The 18,893-nt window shown below is 46.0% G+C and overlaps 1 protein-coding gene across 1 annotated transcript in view; it reads right to left on the reverse strand.

Moving 5' to 3' along the window:
• Positions 1–18,893, reverse strand: part of LOC103769277 (voltage-dependent N-type calcium channel subunit alpha-1B-like) — a gene marked incomplete at both ends in the record, with an annotated part of 90,129 nt that overhangs the window by 59,609 nt on the left and 11,627 nt on the right. The window contains 5 exons of the mRNA XM_008936459.1: positions 1,428–1,637; positions 5,545–5,601; positions 7,538–7,612; positions 8,343–8,399; positions 17,862–17,977. Coding sequence (XP_008934707.1) covers positions 1,428–1,637; positions 5,545–5,601; positions 7,538–7,612; positions 8,343–8,399; positions 17,862–17,977 — 515 coding nt within the window. The remainder of the gene's footprint in view (positions 1–1,427; positions 1,638–5,544; positions 5,602–7,537; positions 7,613–8,342; positions 8,400–17,861; positions 17,978–18,893) is intronic.

Here is an 18,893-nt window from a genome sequence, read left to right on the forward strand (position 1 = left end):
TGGAATCCTTTATGTTCTCTTGGAAAAGTTACAGCATAAGGTGTTCCCAAAAGTCAGTTTGTAAATCAGAGCTGCTTTTTTGAGTTGAAAGACTTTAAGAGGGCTGGCTGATTTTTTTTTTTTTTTTAATATTTTTTTAAAAGACATTTAGCCCCAGTTCAAGAGGAAATCCTAAGCTTCAAACTTCTAATTACTCTGCTAACCTATCTTATTATTTCCTCTTTTAAATTCTGGAAATTAATAAGCAAGACTGACTTCTCTGGGTCTCTCTTTTCAGTCTAAATCTTGGAGGGGGGAACCCACCAAACCAAACCCAGAGATGAAAGTAATTAACGTCTTTCTTATGCATCTCTTATTATAGCTCTAGTTACCTGGTAGTATTAAATATTTCAGAAAACATTAAGAGGGTTTTATTTGAAGCCAGAGCAGCTAATATTCTTGACCTTTGAGGTCAAAAAGAAAAAACCTAGAACTTCAAAAGTTTGCTTCCCTGCAATAAGGTAAGACCTAAGGATCTAGAGCTAGAAATATTGAAGTACCTAATTTATCTAGAAATCAAGAAAAATCAGATAGATAAGTATCTTTAATGATCTAAACCAACATTGTTAGAGTTTTTGAAATATTTGTTGGGGTTTTTTCCCAGTCTTCTGTCCACTTGCTTCAGAAATTTTACTTAACACATTTTGAACCAGCTACATCTGAATATCAAGAGCTGAATGAAAAATTTGTTCCTGGCTGTTTTACAGAGTCAGAAGTGGCCACTCTGCCTTCTAGAGACAAATTTTTTGATGCTGAGGGTGGTGAGAGCCTGGCCCAGGTTGCCCAGAGGGGTGGTCAATGCCCTATCCCTGGAACCATTCCAGGTGAGGTTGGATGGGGCTCTGGGTAACCTGCTCTAGTTGCAGATGTCCGTGCTCCCTGCAGGGAGGTTCAACTAGAAGACCTTTAAAGGTCTCTTTCAACTCAAACCCGTGATCCCAGGGACACCAGAGCAGGCAGGCCTTTAAGTACATCCACAACAGAAACCACCTGTGGGTGCAGATCAGTTGCAAAGCAGGATGAATTCTCTGGGCAGATGTTGATAAGACAGAAATCTGCCTTTAATCAAGCACAGAGTCATTCCCTCTCCCTTCCTAAGTCCTGCTACAGAACAAATGCCCTTGCTGTGTTACAGGATTCAGATGGGGTTGAATCTGAAGGTTCAGAGAACATTTAGGATAACATTCCCATCTCAAAACAGTATGTTCTGGTGGACTTCTTCTGAATTGTACAACTGGATTACTCTTGAGTTTCTGGAGTCACTCATTAACGCAGTTCTGACCCCATAGGGAGCCAAAACCCAGACCTCATGAGGTTGTGACAGTAGTGCTCAGAGCAGCCAAAAATGCAAGCCCTTGTTAGAGGAAGGAGGAGTCCCCAGTACTCACAGAGAGCAGTGGTGAGCTTCTCTGGCTGGTCATAGTGCACCATGGCGACACAGAGCGTGTTGAGGGCCACCACGCAGAGGACAACCCAGTAGAAGCTCTGAGCTTTCACCATGCGCCGAATGAAGAACCGGAACATCTTCTCTTTCCTCCTGAAGTAGGATGAGCTCTCGTTCTTCCCACTCTTCAAACTGGCACGGGCAAAAGGAGACCCTGGGACAGAAAGAAGAATGACTACACCACATCCCGACAGGCTAAAGGCCAGAGGACGTTCCTGGGCACACAGACCCTTCTCCCAAGAACCAGCAACACAGCTGAGCAGAAAGCTGGGCACACTGACCATGGGCTGAGCAAGGGCATCTTGCTTGCAATGACATTGTGAGGGATGCAGGCTGGGATTTGGCAGCTTCATGAATGAATGCCCAGCTCCACCATCTAACGAAACTGGGCTTCCAACCCTTTGAAGGAATCTTGTTTGTCCCAGTTTTTGGGTTCTGGGAACCCATAGTTTTTAGGTTCCCAGTGGACTGGAGGGACAGAAAGTGTCATTCACAATTGTACTTCTGCCCGTGGTGTAGAGCACATCCTCTTGGAACTGGGTACCTGGTAAGAGGAGAGGTGGTCTCTCTTTCCCCTGATCCAAGGGCCAAGCAAGGGCCCAGCCCTTCCTACTGAATTGAGTCTCCTTATTTTACTCACTCTCCAACTTCATCTATTTCTACAGCAGAGGGCTCAACCTGCAACCACAGATCATATTTTGGGCACAACTTCTCATTTGTGCCAATTCTGCCTACATCAGCTACCCTCCGACTCTGGCCTGAAACCCTGGAAAAGAGTCAAAAATTTTTAACAATAGGAAGCTGACAGAAGAAATTCTTTCTGATGTAAGCTCTCCCCCTCTGGTAGCAGGCACTGCTCAAACAGATGACGACAGGGTTCTCTCCAGCCAGTGCTGAGTCAGGAGAAATCAGCACACGTTGGTACTAAACACACGTGTCCATTGGAGCCCCTCTGCAGCAGCCACAGGCACTGTTGCAAGCAGGGAAAATCGTGACTGCCACAGGCTGTCCACTACCTGCTCCACACTGTGCTGGCACCCCTCCAAAACTGCCAGCCAACTTTGCTTCGAGATGGTTTGTGATAAAATAAGATGCTATTGCCTGTCATGGGATGGAGCATCTCAGGTGTCTTGGCTCACCAGGACGCACCATCCTGTCTTTGACCATGGAGAGGATGACTTCCATGGGCTGTCACTGGACGTGGCTGAGTTACATGAAACAAGTGTTCTGGCTGCAGCAGCCAGTTTTTGAGTGTGTTCACTTACAATTTAACACTTGGAAGGGGTGGGGATCTCACCCTTTTTCATCCTGTAATAATATCAAACACAGCACCCATAGAAAGGATGAAGCATCCAGATGTGACAGCAATGGGTTCTCTAAGCCCCATGGCTACATGGGAGCACAGAAAGAAAGCTCTCTACTCCATCTCACATATCTGGCCATCCACCAACATGCCAAATGCAGAGCTGGCCCTAGCCAGGCATTGAACAAGCTCCTTGCAGAAAAACTCTGTGGGTTGGTGTCATTAGTTTGATAATCCTCCTGTCAGCAGTTTAAAAATAAATAAATAAAAAAAATCACAGTGCTCATCTAATTGCTTTAAGACAATAAAAAGAGTCAGAGTTTAAGATAAAGGCTGCACCATATCATAATGCTGTTTAGCAGGTAATGACCTCTCAGATTTTCAAGCCATTAAAATCTGTATACTCAGATTTTCATGGGAATAGTCTGCTGCCTTTTCATGCCCTCTCTACTGGCTCTGATCTTCCAAAAAAGAAAAGCAGTAGTATTTAGACTGATAGAAAACATCCACTTCTTCAGGCTTTGCTCTCTGGCAACTGAGTGTCCTGTGTCTGGTACAGCACAGAGGGTTCAGCCAGAAAAAGCCAGCACCTACTACTGCATGCTTATTAGTGTGGTAAGGAAGGCTGAGAGCTGGGAGGAAAGAAAAGAATGTTAAGAACAACTCCAGAGAACACACCAGGAAGTGTTTACCACTGTGGAGCTTTATAATGCAATTATAAGGCTCATCGAGGTACTTGTGTTTGAATTAAAGTGCAAGGTATTCAGCCAACAGCCAGCCAGAGACCTGTCAGAGTCTCTACCACTCTGGTCTGCATCTGCACGTGGCGTTTAGCAATTAGATTGTTAGTTCTTCCACCCTCCTTATGCTCCATCAGCAAAACGTTATAGAAACCCATCAAAAAAAAACTTTTCTCAAAAACATATTCTTGCTGCATAATTGCCCATCTGATCTGACTGTTTGTGTTCTGTCGAGTTTCAGCCTTTTCAGGAGCCTGCAGAAGTGTCTGCTTTATGCATTTCTTCTTGTCTGCCTTGTTCAATGAAGCAAAATCATAAACACTTTTCCCAAGTGGGTGAACCACTCGCAGAAGGTGGAAAGCACTGCTGTTATTTTCCCTGCCATATGCTCCCGAGACAGTTCCCAGCTCTGCATCAGATTATCCACGAGTCCAGATGCTCCATCATCCGTTGCCACCTGAAATGCTGAATTCAAAGATCTGTTTGCATGGCATGGGTGCCCAGAGCCTGGAGGGACTTGGATGTGAACACAAAGATCTTGTAATTATTGCAACTGTGAACAAATGTTCAAAAAAAAATGACCGTTCCTTGTTATCCATGCAGGGATCTGAGCTGCTTAGAAGAAACCAAAACAAAAATGCACATGGTTGCTGCATTTTTGCCCTCTTTCAGCAACAAACCTCTCGTAGAAGTGTCAGCAGTTTAACCACAAAACCTGCAGCCTGCTCAGCCTGGGGGGTTGTGGAAGTTCAAGGGGGGGTGATGCTGTCAATAACATGCTGAGCAACATTCATTTCCTGCAACCAGGTCTTCATTTAAAGGGGAAGGGGAAAAAAAAAAAATGATCCAGCAGCAGCTGTAATCTCTTAAAATGCTAATGCCCCATTTCCAAAGACCATTTGAGGCACTCATGCTTGCAAGCATCTATGGACACGTATTCTCAAATGTACTGTTTGTGCTGCTCCTCTCTTAGGCATCCAGGATTTGCTGCTTGGTGGTAACTGGGGTGCCAAGACATTTCTTTGGAAGATAATGAGAACATCTGCTGCTTCAGCAGCAGAACAAAATACAGCCTCAAACAACAGGGACAGGAATAAGCAAACCAGCTCACTCCAAAGCAGTCGGGAAGATGTTTCCCCAGGGAGCAAAGAAAAGCCCAGGACTGAAAGATCTTTCTGCTGATGTCCAAGGAGCTGCCCCTGGCCAGGGTGCTGTGTGCTCAGCACCTGCCTCCCCTTGCAGACCCCAGAGCTGCCTCCTGCCTCTCCACCTGGCAGCATCTCAGGAGGGCCCAAGCTCTCTGTTAACTGCAGAACACTCAGGACTTCTGGAGCCTGACAGAGTCTTATTCTCCAGAGCTGAAGATGCCAAACTCACGCTGTCAACACTGCACTACGAAGGCTGCAAGGCTCTGCACTGGGGGTGTGTGGGGAACTGCATCACAGTGGTGTGTGTCCCCACATCTGGCTGTTAAAATGTGGAGAATTGCCTCAAGACCTTCTTCTAAGGCAAGGAGGAGAGGATTTGGGCCGCTGCCCAGCATTTCCCAGTAACCAACCCCACGGCAAAGGCTGCAAAACTATACACTGTGCATTAGTGGGAGATGTGAGTAAGTGTCCACTTCCTCTCCATCCCACAACCGCTGAGGCTTAGCAGCTTCATCTGACGGGTTTGGGCTTCATTAGCACAAATGAGCATGTTCTGAGCAGAATCCCAGAGTGGCCTACACAGCACGGACTCTCCAAGCGTTTTGGCAGGGCTCTTGTAAAGGATGCAGCATGCAGGAGCTGAGCAGGGCAGCGTGGGGGAGAGGGTGAAGCCACAAAGCCACGTTGCTCTGGGAAGTCGAGTGCTGCTGCAGGAGCAGGTGACAATTCTCCTTCTTGAAACTGCAGCTTCTGCAGCAAAGGAGCCTCTCAGAAGAAACATGACATGAACGTTTGGGTGGAGATCGAAACCTCGGGGACTGCGAAGCCAGTACTCACCAACGGAGCAAATGTCTGTGAAATGGTCCTCACCTTCTTCAGCATGAATCAGGTCGTTTTTGCTCTTCTTTATTGCAGCTCTTTTCAACACTGTGTGCAAATTAAAGAGAAAAGGCCCTGTGAGCATTCAGAGGGGTTTCTCTCTCCCCCTCCCTTCACACTCCAGGGCCAGCATTTACTTCCCAACGCCAGCTTAAAGCTCTCACAGGAGGGTAAGCAGAGCAAATGAGACGACCTACAACCTTCCAGGGCCTCTGCATGCTTTGATGCCAGGGTTGTTTATTTACTTGACCTTCCAGATCTTGAAGGTTTGCCAGGCACAGGTCTGCATGCTTACGCTTCACCCCGGCAGGCGCGGGAGGGTGGGGGAGTCACTGCAGCTGCTGGACCTTTTAGCACAGCAGAAAGGCTGGGCAGGGTCACTGAATCTTTCTGAGCCCCAGTGGGTTATGAGATGAGTGCTCCTATCCATTAAAAACATTAATGCTGTTTACAGTGTGCACCATTAAGGAGTCAGCGTTTATGGGGCTCGGATGCAGTTGGCCACAGAGCAATGCCTCAAGGAGCAGAAATGCCACGTCGAGAGCAACTGCAACAAATCAGTGCACGTAGCCTTAATAGCACCCACTGTACCATTCCTTCCCTCTGGGGATGTCATAACTCTTTGAAAACACACTTTGCCTAACTGCAGCTTTTGTGGGGAGGGCAAACATTGCTACAGCGTCGTACTCAACAGGGAAAGAGAACTTCAGCCTAAGGCTTGGAGAGGTCTGCACCGTTCACCAGGAACAGCGTGGGCACTGCTCCCGTCACCACCTACCTGCAAAACCTTGAGAACTAGCAGAAAAAAATAGGTTGATACAGTTTTGTAACAGCTTCAAGACATACAGTAACTAAGCACCATTTTCTATCAGCAGTAAGACACCCCACGGTGTGGTGATACATACTGGTCAGTAGGCACACACAGCAAACCCACTCACTCTGCAGAGACTGCCCGGGGGTAGGGTCACGTGAGAGGATCCCCTCACCCTACACAGATTTCCCTGCCTGGACAGAGAAATGGATGTGCTTCTTCCTCCACAGCTAAGACAAGTGGTAGTGCTTTTGTCACGTCAAGGAAACACCCAGAACATCACCCAGGTTCGGAGAGGCTCAAAGAGAGGATGCTCTAAACCTGTGGTCCATTTTTTTTGTGGGTAGACGTTTTTGCTCTTTTCTTCCCCACCTGGCAGTAGGCTGAATCCTCAGTCCCAGCAATACCAGCTTTTGGTCCTTCAGGCTGCATCTGTCCCAGTACACTCCAGCATGTCCAGGGCCATCCCCAGCACTGGAACATAACAAACCCTGGGAGTAAAGTTTTACAACACTCCCTGGCATGAATTGAGCACCTTCTTCTTTATCTTCTACCCCAAGAAACTCCTGCACGTGTTTAGCAGTTAGGCTGTGCCATCTCTACAGGCACATCCTCCTCTTTTGGAGACTAAGACCATGTAGCAGTGTAGACGTGGGCTGCTCCTTACCAGTTGGCTTCAAGACTGGGAACGTTGCTGGGCTCTTTTAGCTTCCTAGCATAAAGGGAGCCTTAGTATACCTGGGTCTTTACTCCATGGCCTGCATCCACCTCTAGTTCACTTGCATCACTCAGCTTTTCGGACTACTCTTCCAGACACTCATTCCAGCTCGAGGCCGACATCCCTGGCTGCACCCACGTGCTGGACAGACTTCCCCAGTGCACACACACACACACAGCCACAGACACACACGAAGATTTGCCAAGCACACCTCAGCCCTGACCTTCTTCAGCCCCAGCTCTTCCATCCCCAAGTCCTCCTCGAGCACAGGTCACCGGGTTGGCCAAGGTGGGCCAAGATCCAAGCACCCGATGCCCCAACGAGCTGCTCGGCTCGGAGCAAGGTGCAAAACCACCCGGGAAAGCGTCAGCGGTGACCCGGGCACGTGGGGCTGCGGGGGAGAAGCACTGTCCCACTGTGCCACCTAAGCCCCTGGTGATTTGCAATCCACTCACTGTTGTAGCTGCTGCCCCTGCTAGTCTCCGCCCGTGCCGTGCCTTGTTGAATCGGCCCTTCCGAGGCGGCCCTCCCTGACAGTGAATGGGAGGAGAAAAAAAAAGAGGAGGGAAAGGGAGGGGAGGGGAAAGGAGGAGACATGGGAGGACGAAAGATGGTCAGAAAAGGGAGAGGGAAGAATCTTTAACTGAACTTTGACCGGCTGTCGCGTCCTAAGAGCTCAATCAGTCTGGAGGCACAGGGAGAGCAGCCCCCGCAGCCCCGCTGCGCCTGCAGCTCGGCACCTCCGGCCATCCTGCCTAGGGTCACACGTTGGAAGGTAGGATCACCACACCCTGTTATGTCTTACTGCTTACAAGTAACAGGGGTCTTAGTCTCTTTGTCAAATCCGTTTTGGAAGCCTCGGTTCGGAGCCCTGCCTGCTCTGGGTCAGTGCGTTTCTCTTCTGGCATCCTCTGGGCAGCCTGCCCCCAGCACAGCCTGTGTGCAGGCTCACCCGGCCGTGCTGGGCAGAGGCTGGCAGGGTCCCCATCACCCTGCGGCCCCGCAGGCAGCCTCGGGACCCACGGACCCCAAGGGCAGATCCCCATCCCAGAGCGGGGTGTCGCGCGACTGCTCCTCGTCCACCTGCAGCCTCAGAAAGACCCGAGATGGGAGAAGGGATTCTTGAGCCTGACTTAGGCCAAGTGCATGCAGGAGCGTGTTCCTCACGCCCTCCTGGGTACAATGGAAAGCCATGTCAGCGTGCAGCAGGTGAACATCTCACATATCACAGGAGGAAAACTGCACAGCAAAATGACCTACCGTCCAGAGGAGATTTCTCTTCTGCGTTCTTGTCTTCCTCTGCCAGCATGACCTCCTCTGCAAAAGGAAAAATAGCAAGGTTCAACCTCAGATTTGTCATGTCCCTGCTCCAAAACCAGCTGAGCTGGCTGCAGTAGGCACCTGTCCCAGTTGCCACCAACCTTACCCCATTGCATCACCCAGTTACACCAAGTCTGTGGAGGAAGGGGTGGCTCAGGGAGCCGTGTTTCTTACCCCTGGAAGACTGTAGCACCTCCTCAATGATTTTCCTCTTCACAGCCAACCACCCACTCCAGTTTCTTTACCCAGCTAAAGATTTCTTTACCCATCCTCAAGGGACTTCTGGAGACCAAGAACCTTCCAGCAGACCCACACAAGACCACAGGTCTCCACAAACCAGAGGATAGTCTCTCATGCCCAGCTATATTTGAGACACTGTTTGAGGAGTGAAAGATGCTTTACACTCATTGCTACTCTCCTGTCTCCATCAGTAAGACCAGGACTCGCCCTTTGGGAAATGGATTCTCTGTCTCATGGCTCATGGGTAACACAAGCAGGGCCAGCTGCTGCATGTCACCTGTGTCACATTGCAGGAGACAATGTCACCAAATAGCCATCACATCGGGTCTTCGCCCAATTAAAATCCACAGCAAAGTTTCCAGAGGGGAGTTCTGACTAGCACAGTCCAGGTTGTGCAATATGTGCAAGAGCATCACCATTGCTTTTCCATTCCTCTACAACTCGTCACTAAGATACAAATTTATACTTTCCTACAGTAAAAGAATTCAGAAAAAAAAAATAAATCCCAAAACTGACTCATTTTTATCTGCGTGAAAGACAATGAAATTTCCTGAGGTTTCCCAGTGTAAATGTCACCACCCAAGTCAATTTGCAGTACATGCCACACTCTGCCAATACTTAAAACCATCCAGTTCATACGGCCTGAACCACAGATTTCAGCTGGCTGCTGTAAAATTACGTGAGGATTTTCTAAAAGATGATCTAAAGCAAACAAAAAATATTGAGTTGGCAGCTGGTAAACTCTGCACTTCCTTGGACTATCATAAATGACAAGTTCTTTCACGTATTTGGCATAGATGTAATTTGGGATCCCATTAAAACATCTGACATTGTGTTCCCACAAAAATTTTGCTTTAAAGTCCATTTAAACCAGCCTAGATGGAAGGCTAATGAAAAAGAAAAGAAAAAAACAACCCAAAACACAAACAACCCACAGGCCAAACATCAAAGCGTGTAGCTGAATGCTGTCTAGAAGAATACTAGAGGGATCAGCACCACCACGCCAGCCTTATATAATCTCTTTATTAATCATCTGGGAGAGAGAGCAAATGATACAGTAATAAGACAGCAAACTGAGAAGGCTGAAAAATAATATCCAGAATTGGAGAAAACTGGAAACACAAGCAGAGGAGAACAAAATAGGAAAGTGCAAACTAGTGCACCTGAGATGGTTAAACATGTCAGGTGAGTTACAGATCTGTACTTTAAAAGGCATGAAATCCTTCCAAAAGTCCACAAACCAATAAAATTCAGGGTTTTTTCTAAGTTTCCTTAAGACAGGTCAGAAAAGTGAAATTGGCTTTTTTAGACAGCTCAAAAGTTTTCTCCCTCAACCCACACCTCAGAAGCCAAAATGTTCTTCCAAAGCCTTGCCCAGGGAAACACTGTATGAGTGTTTGGGGGCCAAAAATGTGCTTAAAACATTTAAACAGCAACTAACAATGAACATGACTGCCCTAAAACACAGAGAAAACATGGGTTAGACACAGACACCCAAAGGCAAGCTGGACAAAAAGCCTGCACACATGAAACACAAAGCAGACCCATGCTGGAAGGAGCATGAGCTTGAGATGTTATTACAGTGACATTTTCCTATAGGTTAGTTTTAAATCCTACATTGCTCATGGACTGTGATTTTAAAAGCTATACATGATATCTGAAGGTGATATACCCACAACACTGCACAGGACCCTCCATAAATGAGTTTAGCTCCTAGTACTGGTAGAATCAAGAGTCCACGCAGAAGTTTCTGCTCTCTTCTGAATTTGGGGATTAGTTCAGCCATCAGTACTTTGGGGTTCTCCATTTTGTGTTCCTCTGCACAATGTAGATGTGGCTTCTTCCTGTGCTACAAACAAGCAAATTCCACTGAAAATTCAAATCCATTTGGAGTGGAGTGGATATTGAGGTCTCACAACAAAGAGCAAGCACAGGAGTGTGAGCATATCCCAGAGGTGCTCTTCTGTCACTCCCAGAAAGAAAATCTGACTTTTAGATGACTTTTGGTAATTAAATGGACTAACACCAGTTACTGCAGGGAGCAGACATTCTGTCATGCAGGTGATGAGCAAGAAAATACTGAGCGAGCAAAGGTGAGAAGACAGGCAGCTGATCTTCAGGGGTCACACCCAGGGGAGTGAAATGCAGGAGAGCTGGATCTGCAGAAGGAAGATCTCAGCAACAGCCATCACGGCTGCTGGCCACTGCTCTGAGGGTTGATGGTCTCAGTCACTGCTTGTAAAGAAGCAGTAAAGCACTCCAGGAAAGAAAGAACCTATGCACTTAGCTGGAATCTGAGCTCTGTATTTGATTTGTACCAGTGCAGGAGGAAAACCATTGTACTGGTTCCTTTCAAAGATCGCTGCCTAGGAAAAAGATATTCTTCATTCCCCTTGAATCCCAAAAGCCTCATGTTTTGCTTGACAACATTGCTCTAACAACTTGTTTGACCAATGACCTTCCACCATCCTTTGGGCAGGAGAGGAGGAACAATCCCAAGTCCCCACATTGCCTCTGGGGACTGTGAACTGTATGGATCCATCATCACTGTGATTTTCAATGGTGTGCTGATGCCAGCTGACGTTCCAGTGTCACCCGTGTCCCTCCCCTTGATTCCCAACAGCCTCATGTTTTGCATGTTCCTCTAACAACTTGTAACAACCTTCCACCATCCTTTGGGCAGGAGAGGAGGAACAATCCCAAGTCCCCACGTTGCCTCTGGGGACTGTGAACTGTATGGATCCATCATCACTGTGATTTTCAATGGTGTGCTGATGCCAGCTGACGTTCCAGTGTCACCCGTGTCCCCACAGTCAGACTGGTGAGAGTTTTGGCCACACTGAGCCTTCAGAAACCAGACTGATAAATGTCCACAGAACCTCAGAATTTGTCAGATGGGACAACTTGGTATCAGAGTATTTTCACCTATAAAGTACACGCTTTTCTGAGACAGCTCTGCAAAGTAGCTGAGCCTTTGCCTCAAATTCAGGGCTTGGAGTGGATGCCTAAACATATCTTAACTCTCCAGGGCTCAGTTTTACTGCTCCTTAAAAATAAACAAAATGCAAGTTTCATGTAGGCAATTCCCTCAAGCCCAACCAAGCCCAGTTCTCTCCCTTGACAGCCACTCCTGCCTCTCTTGCATCCTCTGGGAAACCAAAGGACCACATCCACCCTAGTGGGGCTTTACATGGTTATTAAAGCCTGCTAAAAAGACAGCTCAGCAGGCTAGTCATCATGGCAAGGACTGTTTTTAAGCAAACAGCATCCTAAGCAAAGGATCAGGAGTTGTATTGCCTTTAGTCATCACTGTAAACAGAGACTAGAAGAAGATAATTAGTAAGTCTGACAAGGCTCCAAACAACAATGCCTCTGCACTGGAAGAAACAGTCAACACAGAGACAAGTATCAAATCAGCAACTTCTAGCCTCCAAACAGAGGCACAGGGGCCTCACTGGGATATCAGTAAGAGGTGTCTCAGCATAAGATTAATTGTTGATCAAGTACTGACAACACATAGAATGTTTTACAGGAAGGGGAATAAAGGCAAGCTTTACCCCAAGGAACTGGCAAGCTGAACAGCACAGGAAAAGCAGCAGAGAAACATGGTGCCCCTTCTTCTCTTTGGCATGGGCAGATAGGACATTGTCAGCTCAAAAGAGGAGCAGGAAATAACTCCTGTTCAACAGGTAACAGAAGTTGGAGAAAAGAAAAGACAACTGAATTTAACTAGTGAAGTTTCAAACTTGATAAATAAACAAAAAAAAAAAAGTATCCCCTAGAAGAAGCCACCACACTCTCACAGGGAACCCTAACTTGCCTTTCTGGCAGTTATCCTCCACTGCCACCTCACACACATAGCTGCCCTTTCACATTGATGTAGGAGTCTTTTTTCCCAGCTCTCTCAAGGGGCCTGTTGCTGTTTCTTCTCCAGAAAGCTGAAACTTGAGGTCCACAGAGCTTTGTCGTGTCAAGGAATGACATTCAGGTTACAGCAAGCTGGAAGGGAGAGGTTAAACCCATGCCCAAAGCCTACTTACTACAGGAGGAAACCACTCAGAACGAGAGCTGTGTGAAAGAGATGGGCTTGGGAAGAATTAAAATGCAGAAGACATGCAACTTGATTAGCTCCAAGCTGAAAGACTCCCAGTCTCTGAGCAAAGTGTTTTCAAAATGATGCATGTCCTTGTAAGATAAGAGAAACATCTTCAAAAGAATATTTGTGAGCTTGTAAGTGCTTTACTCTGCACAGAGAACTTCTCTTTCTCCCCTCTCCATTGGATGTGCAGCACCCCAGCCTAAGAATTGCCACAATTTTGGGGAGTTTAATGGAGAAAGCAGCGGTGGGAAAATCATTTTGCAGGGGTTACCTTGCTTGGCTTCACCACATTTTAATTCCTCTGAAAGGCATGATTTCAAGTTGACTTGCTCCTGCCTTCACACAGAGCCCAAGGAAAACATGAAATGAGGAGCAGAACCTGTCCCAGAACACAGTGGGTGCAACAAGAAGGGGACTGCTCGTCACCAACAAGACTTGATTTGATACTGGTTGAATGAAAGAAGAGGTTTTGGGGGAAGAGAGCTGTTGACTTGGGCCTAGAGAGACACCACAGCATGAAGCATGGCTGAATTCTTGTGGTGGAAAGAGCTGTTCACTTTAAAGAATTTACTGAGAAACAGAGAGTTGACCTGACTCTTCAAGATTAAATTTAAGATTACAAGTCTAACTGATTCATACAGTTCACTTCCAAGTGACCCAGAGAGTCAATGTTTACGAGCTTGACATACCAATTACCATAAAAATGTTTGGCCTAAATTCTCTGAGGTGCAAGAAATTATAGGATTTGATTATTGCTTCTGGCCTGTAACTTGTACCAGTTTTATAAGATTGGAAATCTTAGATTTGGAGACACTTACAGAGCTGTAAGCCATTTAAGGTGTCACAACATTTTTTTTCTTGACATCCTCAAAGCAGCTCTGCTGAGATACAGTTTTCCTTGCTTAGTCTTGCCTCATGATGTGGGAATTTTACTTGAAAGCACCCGTTATCTCATTTGAAAATATTTAAAGCCTCCTGACTAACCTATGTATTCATTCTTCAACATGCACCTGAGATACAACAAAGGCAGGAACTTCTCTCTGTATAAGCCTAGTGAAGGAAACTGGTCAGACTATAGGTCGATTTTTTTTCTTTCAAGTCATGCACATCGAATTTCAGCACTTCAGCACATTATCTGTGCTGTAGTTTTCTCTTTCATTCCCCAGCCCTTTGTTAAGAAGGCATTTGTTAAGCATTTCATCAATTAAGGCTTCCTGTATTAACTCACACAAGTATTTGCACGTGAAGGTGGTCACTGTTTAAACCACCTTGGTCTAGATCCCTCAGGCAGATATGCTGCTGAGTGCATTAGAGAACCCACGTTGAAACCAGCCTGAGCTATGTTTGCATCAGGTCCAACCACAACTGCACTTCTGGTGATTTATTAACAGTGACCTGGCACCAAAATCTTTCAGCTGTGCCAAGGTACCTCCTTGAAAATTTCACAAGCACTTTTTATTAATAAATTTTCTGCCTTTTCATGCTCTTACTTTACTGCTGGGAAAAAAAAAAAAAAAAAAATTAAAGGAGCACCACTAAAAAAAAAAAGAGAAATGTAAAAGTCAGTTAAGTCAGGAGCCAGGCTATTAAAGAAGTTTCATTCTCACAACACAAATATAAGACAAGTCATTAGACCAGGTCTGGAACACGCTGGAGTCAGCATTTCAAAGGTGAAAAACAAAGCTGCATTGTTTTCCTCTGGAGGACTGAACAGTCCACAGCTTCAGCATAAGAAAGGATGGATAATAACCCCCAAATTTTGTCTGAACCATCTTTTTAATGCAATATACAGCAAGAGATAAACTAATGATTCAGATTACAAATAGCTCAGGCTGTGAGAAACTTTAAAGACACTCAAGAGGGGTCAATAAATGTTAAATTAAAACCACTGTTGACAAATGGGAGGCAGTGTACAGGTGAAGGGATGATTTCAGTCACCCAATTGCTCTTCTTAGTCCTAAACCAGTTGTAGCCCTGGAGGTCAAAACTTGAGCACTGCCAAGAACAAGAAAATCTCCTTTCCACCTCCAGCAACTACTCAGAATATCTAAAACATCGCAGAGCAAAAACAATCAGGTTAAGTATGAAGATGCCATTGTATGAATCACTGGAATGCAGCTTTCCACTCTTCCTACCTTGCATCCAAAATAAATGAAGAAGAAAAATGAACAAACAAAATGCTTAGGGAGGATACTGTAAATATGGGAAGCCTGGAGAGCCTTCCATGGGAAGAGAGGGGATTGAGCAGATTGGTTCTGCATGCTTCAGAGCATGAAAACAAGATGAGACAAGGCAGAGAGAGATTAGAGAAAGGAAAGTAGTAAAAAGAAATAAGACATGTGCTCCTGAGCTCTTCCTCTGGCTGTGGAAAGGCAATTAGGGTTTGGGTGTTAAAATCCAACCAACTGTTAACACGTGGAACTCCTCGCTACAAGATTCAGTGAGGTCAAGGATACTAGAGGGATTTAAAAACAATTAGATATTCACATCGATAATAAAATCCTCCAGAGTTACCTCGGAGCAGAGTACTAAGAGCTTTTGCTCCTTCTTTTATGCAAAGAGGTTATTCCAGCTCGCTGCCTGGGGCTGTGGCAAGAGATTTCTGTGCAGGCTGGGCTCTCTGGGACTGTCCTCCCTGGCTTTTTTCCTACCCCCACCCAAGCAGTTTGCTTTGGCCACTGTCCCACACAGAGTCCTGGACAAGGGAGACTGGTTATCTAGTTCAGAAATTCATGGTCATTTCATAGCTGAAATTCTGCCCTCTAAAACAGAATCAGGAGACACCCATCAATGGCACAGTCCCAGATTTCAGGGCCTGAATTCTAACCACTCGAATCTCTCTTGATTAACCTTCACACTACCTTTTGTAGTGAAAGATTTACTCACACTGGTAAGTTCATTTTAATTACTGTCATTATTCAGCTGTAGTAGGAAGCCTTTTCATATTCCTATTGTATTTTCAACAATGTCGTTGCAGGATATTTTTATTATTCCCTGATTCAGCTATTTTGCAGACACTTTCCTGTTCCAGAAAACCTTCTGGAACTTCTGTCATTAGACAAAATAAAAAGATGGGCATTTTACAGCAGTTTCACTCTGTACTGATGTGGCATTTACTGGCAACCCAGAAATAGAACAGCCAGACATTCCCAGGGGCATGCAAAGTGGGAGCAGAGATTGGCTCTGTGGTTTAGAACTTCTCCACCTCAACTTTCTGACAAGTTCAGCTAACGACCTCTGCATAGCTCTTCCTGGCAGAAGGGTCACCATAATGAAACAAAGCAACCCACATGCCTGCAAGGGAATTCTCATCTTTATTTTACTGATGGGGAGACCAGGGTTTAGAGACCAAGACATCCTGAGAGCCTTAAAAGCAAGAAGGCACCAGAGCTGAGGGAGAGCCCTGGAGCACTCTGCTCCAGCCACTGGATAAACAATTAATTATTTTGAATTTGAGGTAGCACAAAAGCTGTAAACAAATGGGAAGACAGACTATAAATGGAAAGTGAATTATTTGGGGTTTGAATTCTACAGAACCACGGAATGAAGTGTGGTTACCCAGCTGAGGACAGTTGCTGTGGAACAGTCACAGTGAATAAAAGTCCATCAATACATCTGGCACTCAGTTGTCTCTCTGATGAGTGCTATGGGAAATAATGGGCTCAGGCCACCATACAAACTACTTCTGCTTCTTGCTATTTTACATTTTGAGGCTTCAGCCTTTTTCCTCTCTGGCCAAGCTGCCAAAACTCATGCCCAGACCATGGCTCTTGGGGACATCCACTTTTTTGTCTCTGGTTAAGTTGCCAAAACTCATGCCCAGACCATGGCTCTTGGGGACATCCTGCAGCCACCCCTCTACCCCCTGCTCTCAGGAGACCTGAGCAGGGCAGAGCCCTGCTCCCTTGGGCACAGGCTGGTAGAGAGAGCACTGCAGAGGAGAAAGCAGGAGCCCTGTGAAAATGCTCTTCCAAACACTGGCACCCAGGCTGTGTACACCAAACAGAAGCTGTAAATCCAGACAGAGTCACTTAGGTGCAGAACAGCACCAGGATGCTCTGGCCCCTGGCTCCTACACAGCTTGTGCACGTGCAGTGCTGCAACGAGTTGCTGTGGCCACACAATCCTGGAGCATCAGCATGGATTTCAAAACAAGAAATGGTGACATGGGCTTTAGCATGGTGCCAACCCACATTTAGGAGCATCTCAGAGTGCCAGTTCTGCCACTGGTCTATCAGATGACATCAGGAGAATCACTATATAACATTGGACCTCAGCTCCCCTTTTTCTAAAGGGATAAGGATGAAGCTGACCTGCCTAGAAAAGGTGCCTGAAAATCTATTTGAGAAGCTATCACATCTTTTTCTCCCCATCATTGTTTTAAAGGGCATTATTTTCACATTTCACCTTCTCAGAAGAGCAGATAAGGGAGTAAATTAGCCCCAGAAGTTTTCTTCATGCTATGTGAATGAATTGCACTGTGGCTATGTATATATATATAAGCTACTCCATAACACAGAAAGGTTATTAGTAATCTTTACTGTCCAATAAAAAAGAACAGTAAAGCATGCTCTTTTTTGTTAAATTAGTGCATTCGGGTCATTGTTAAAGTTGCTCACGGCTTGCAATAAAGTGCAATGTTCAGTTCTAATAGTTATAAAGCAATTTTAATATGTGCTGGGGTGAGTTTCACACAAGTGATCTCTGTAGCTCATAAAAATGACACTCCAGTGTATTTTACCATCGTAGCAAGAGAGGCTTATAAAACAGCTGTGGTGGAAAGTAAATAAAATATAAATGACTCATATAAGGGAACAGTTTCCCCACTGTGGAGACTCTGGGCACTGTATCACTTTTTATATTATACTGTATTAAGACAATTGCTTTGATGTCAGCAATAAGAAAGTTGGCTCAGCTCCTTTACTTTTGCTTAACCAAACTGAGAGTTTTCTGCAGTAACTTCAGTCTGACCACTGAGAAACGAGCCCAACAAAAAACCAGCGTTCCCTCAATGGGCAGCAACAGCAAGGACTAGTTCTGAGGCCCTTGGGTTCTCTGATCACCAGACTCTACTTGCCACAAAACATAGAGAAGCAAGGTGAGGAGACCTCTTGCCTTACCTGCTTTGAAGATCCACTCCAGGTACCCGTTCAGCTCCCGTTCAATTTGCTGCTGCCTGCGGAGCTTCAGGAAAGCTCGGCGGTTTTCCACCCTCTCTCTTTCTTTGGCAAATTCACTGTGGAGAGAGAAGAATGAGAAAGCACATGTCAGTGGTCAGGGAAAACACACAGCCCTTCTTTTGTCCTTCAGCTTGTGCTCGTGAAGCTTGTGAAGTCGTTGACAGCAGGAGTGAGTGGAAAGCACAGCAAGCTACATGTTCTTGTCCAGCTAGCTGCTGCTTTGGTTGTAGCTCGGCTGTTTCTCTGCCTCTCCCATCCTGAAAGAGAACTGCAGATGAGATCCTGACACACAACCACACGCACCTGCCCAGTCATGCAACACAAATCTTCATCCCCAACGCTAAAAACCCTCCTTCATCTCTCCACACCACAGCAGAACGTCCTCTAGAAGCACATTTATGTCACAGAGACACCAGCACTCTTGCTGTTGGAAGAGATCTACTCTTCCCTGCCAGCCTTTCAAGTTTTCCCAGCCTTAAGATGACTTAGACAAACACAAGTCAAACAAGTGCTACAAGTGAGGGTGGGTACTCTGGGCTCAAGGTGAAGTAGCCCAGATGCTCTGGGTGGAGGGTAACAACAATCCTGCTGTTTGCCCAAATCACATGGAAAGGAAGTATCTTAATAGCAAATCATGAGACAAGGACTGTGCAGGGGAGTCAAAGTCAAGTTCATCCAACCATTGCAAAAATCTTGTCCAGGTACATCCTACCAGTTACTTTGAAATGATGCTGAGACAACAGTGCAGCCACCACTTTAGGACACCTACATTGGGGCTTTCCCCAAGCTAATTTTTAATCTTCTGGGAAGCTTCTGATGCCCCACCTGGAGATGTATGTGCCCATCTACCATTTGTGGAGCTCTGAACCAGCCTCTGCAACCCTTGCTTTGAGCACACCCTGGAGTGACTCCCACAAGAGATTAATCTGTAGGGTTGAATATGGGATCAGGCTTCTGTCCCTCACATATACC

The sequence above is a fragment of the Merops nubicus genome, unplaced genomic scaffold (genome assembly GCF_000691845.1).
Source record: "Merops nubicus isolate BGI_N331 unplaced genomic scaffold, ASM69184v1 scaffold3593, whole genome shotgun sequence".
Classification (NCBI taxonomy): Eukaryota; Metazoa; Chordata; class Aves; order Coraciiformes; family Meropidae; genus Merops; species Merops nubicus.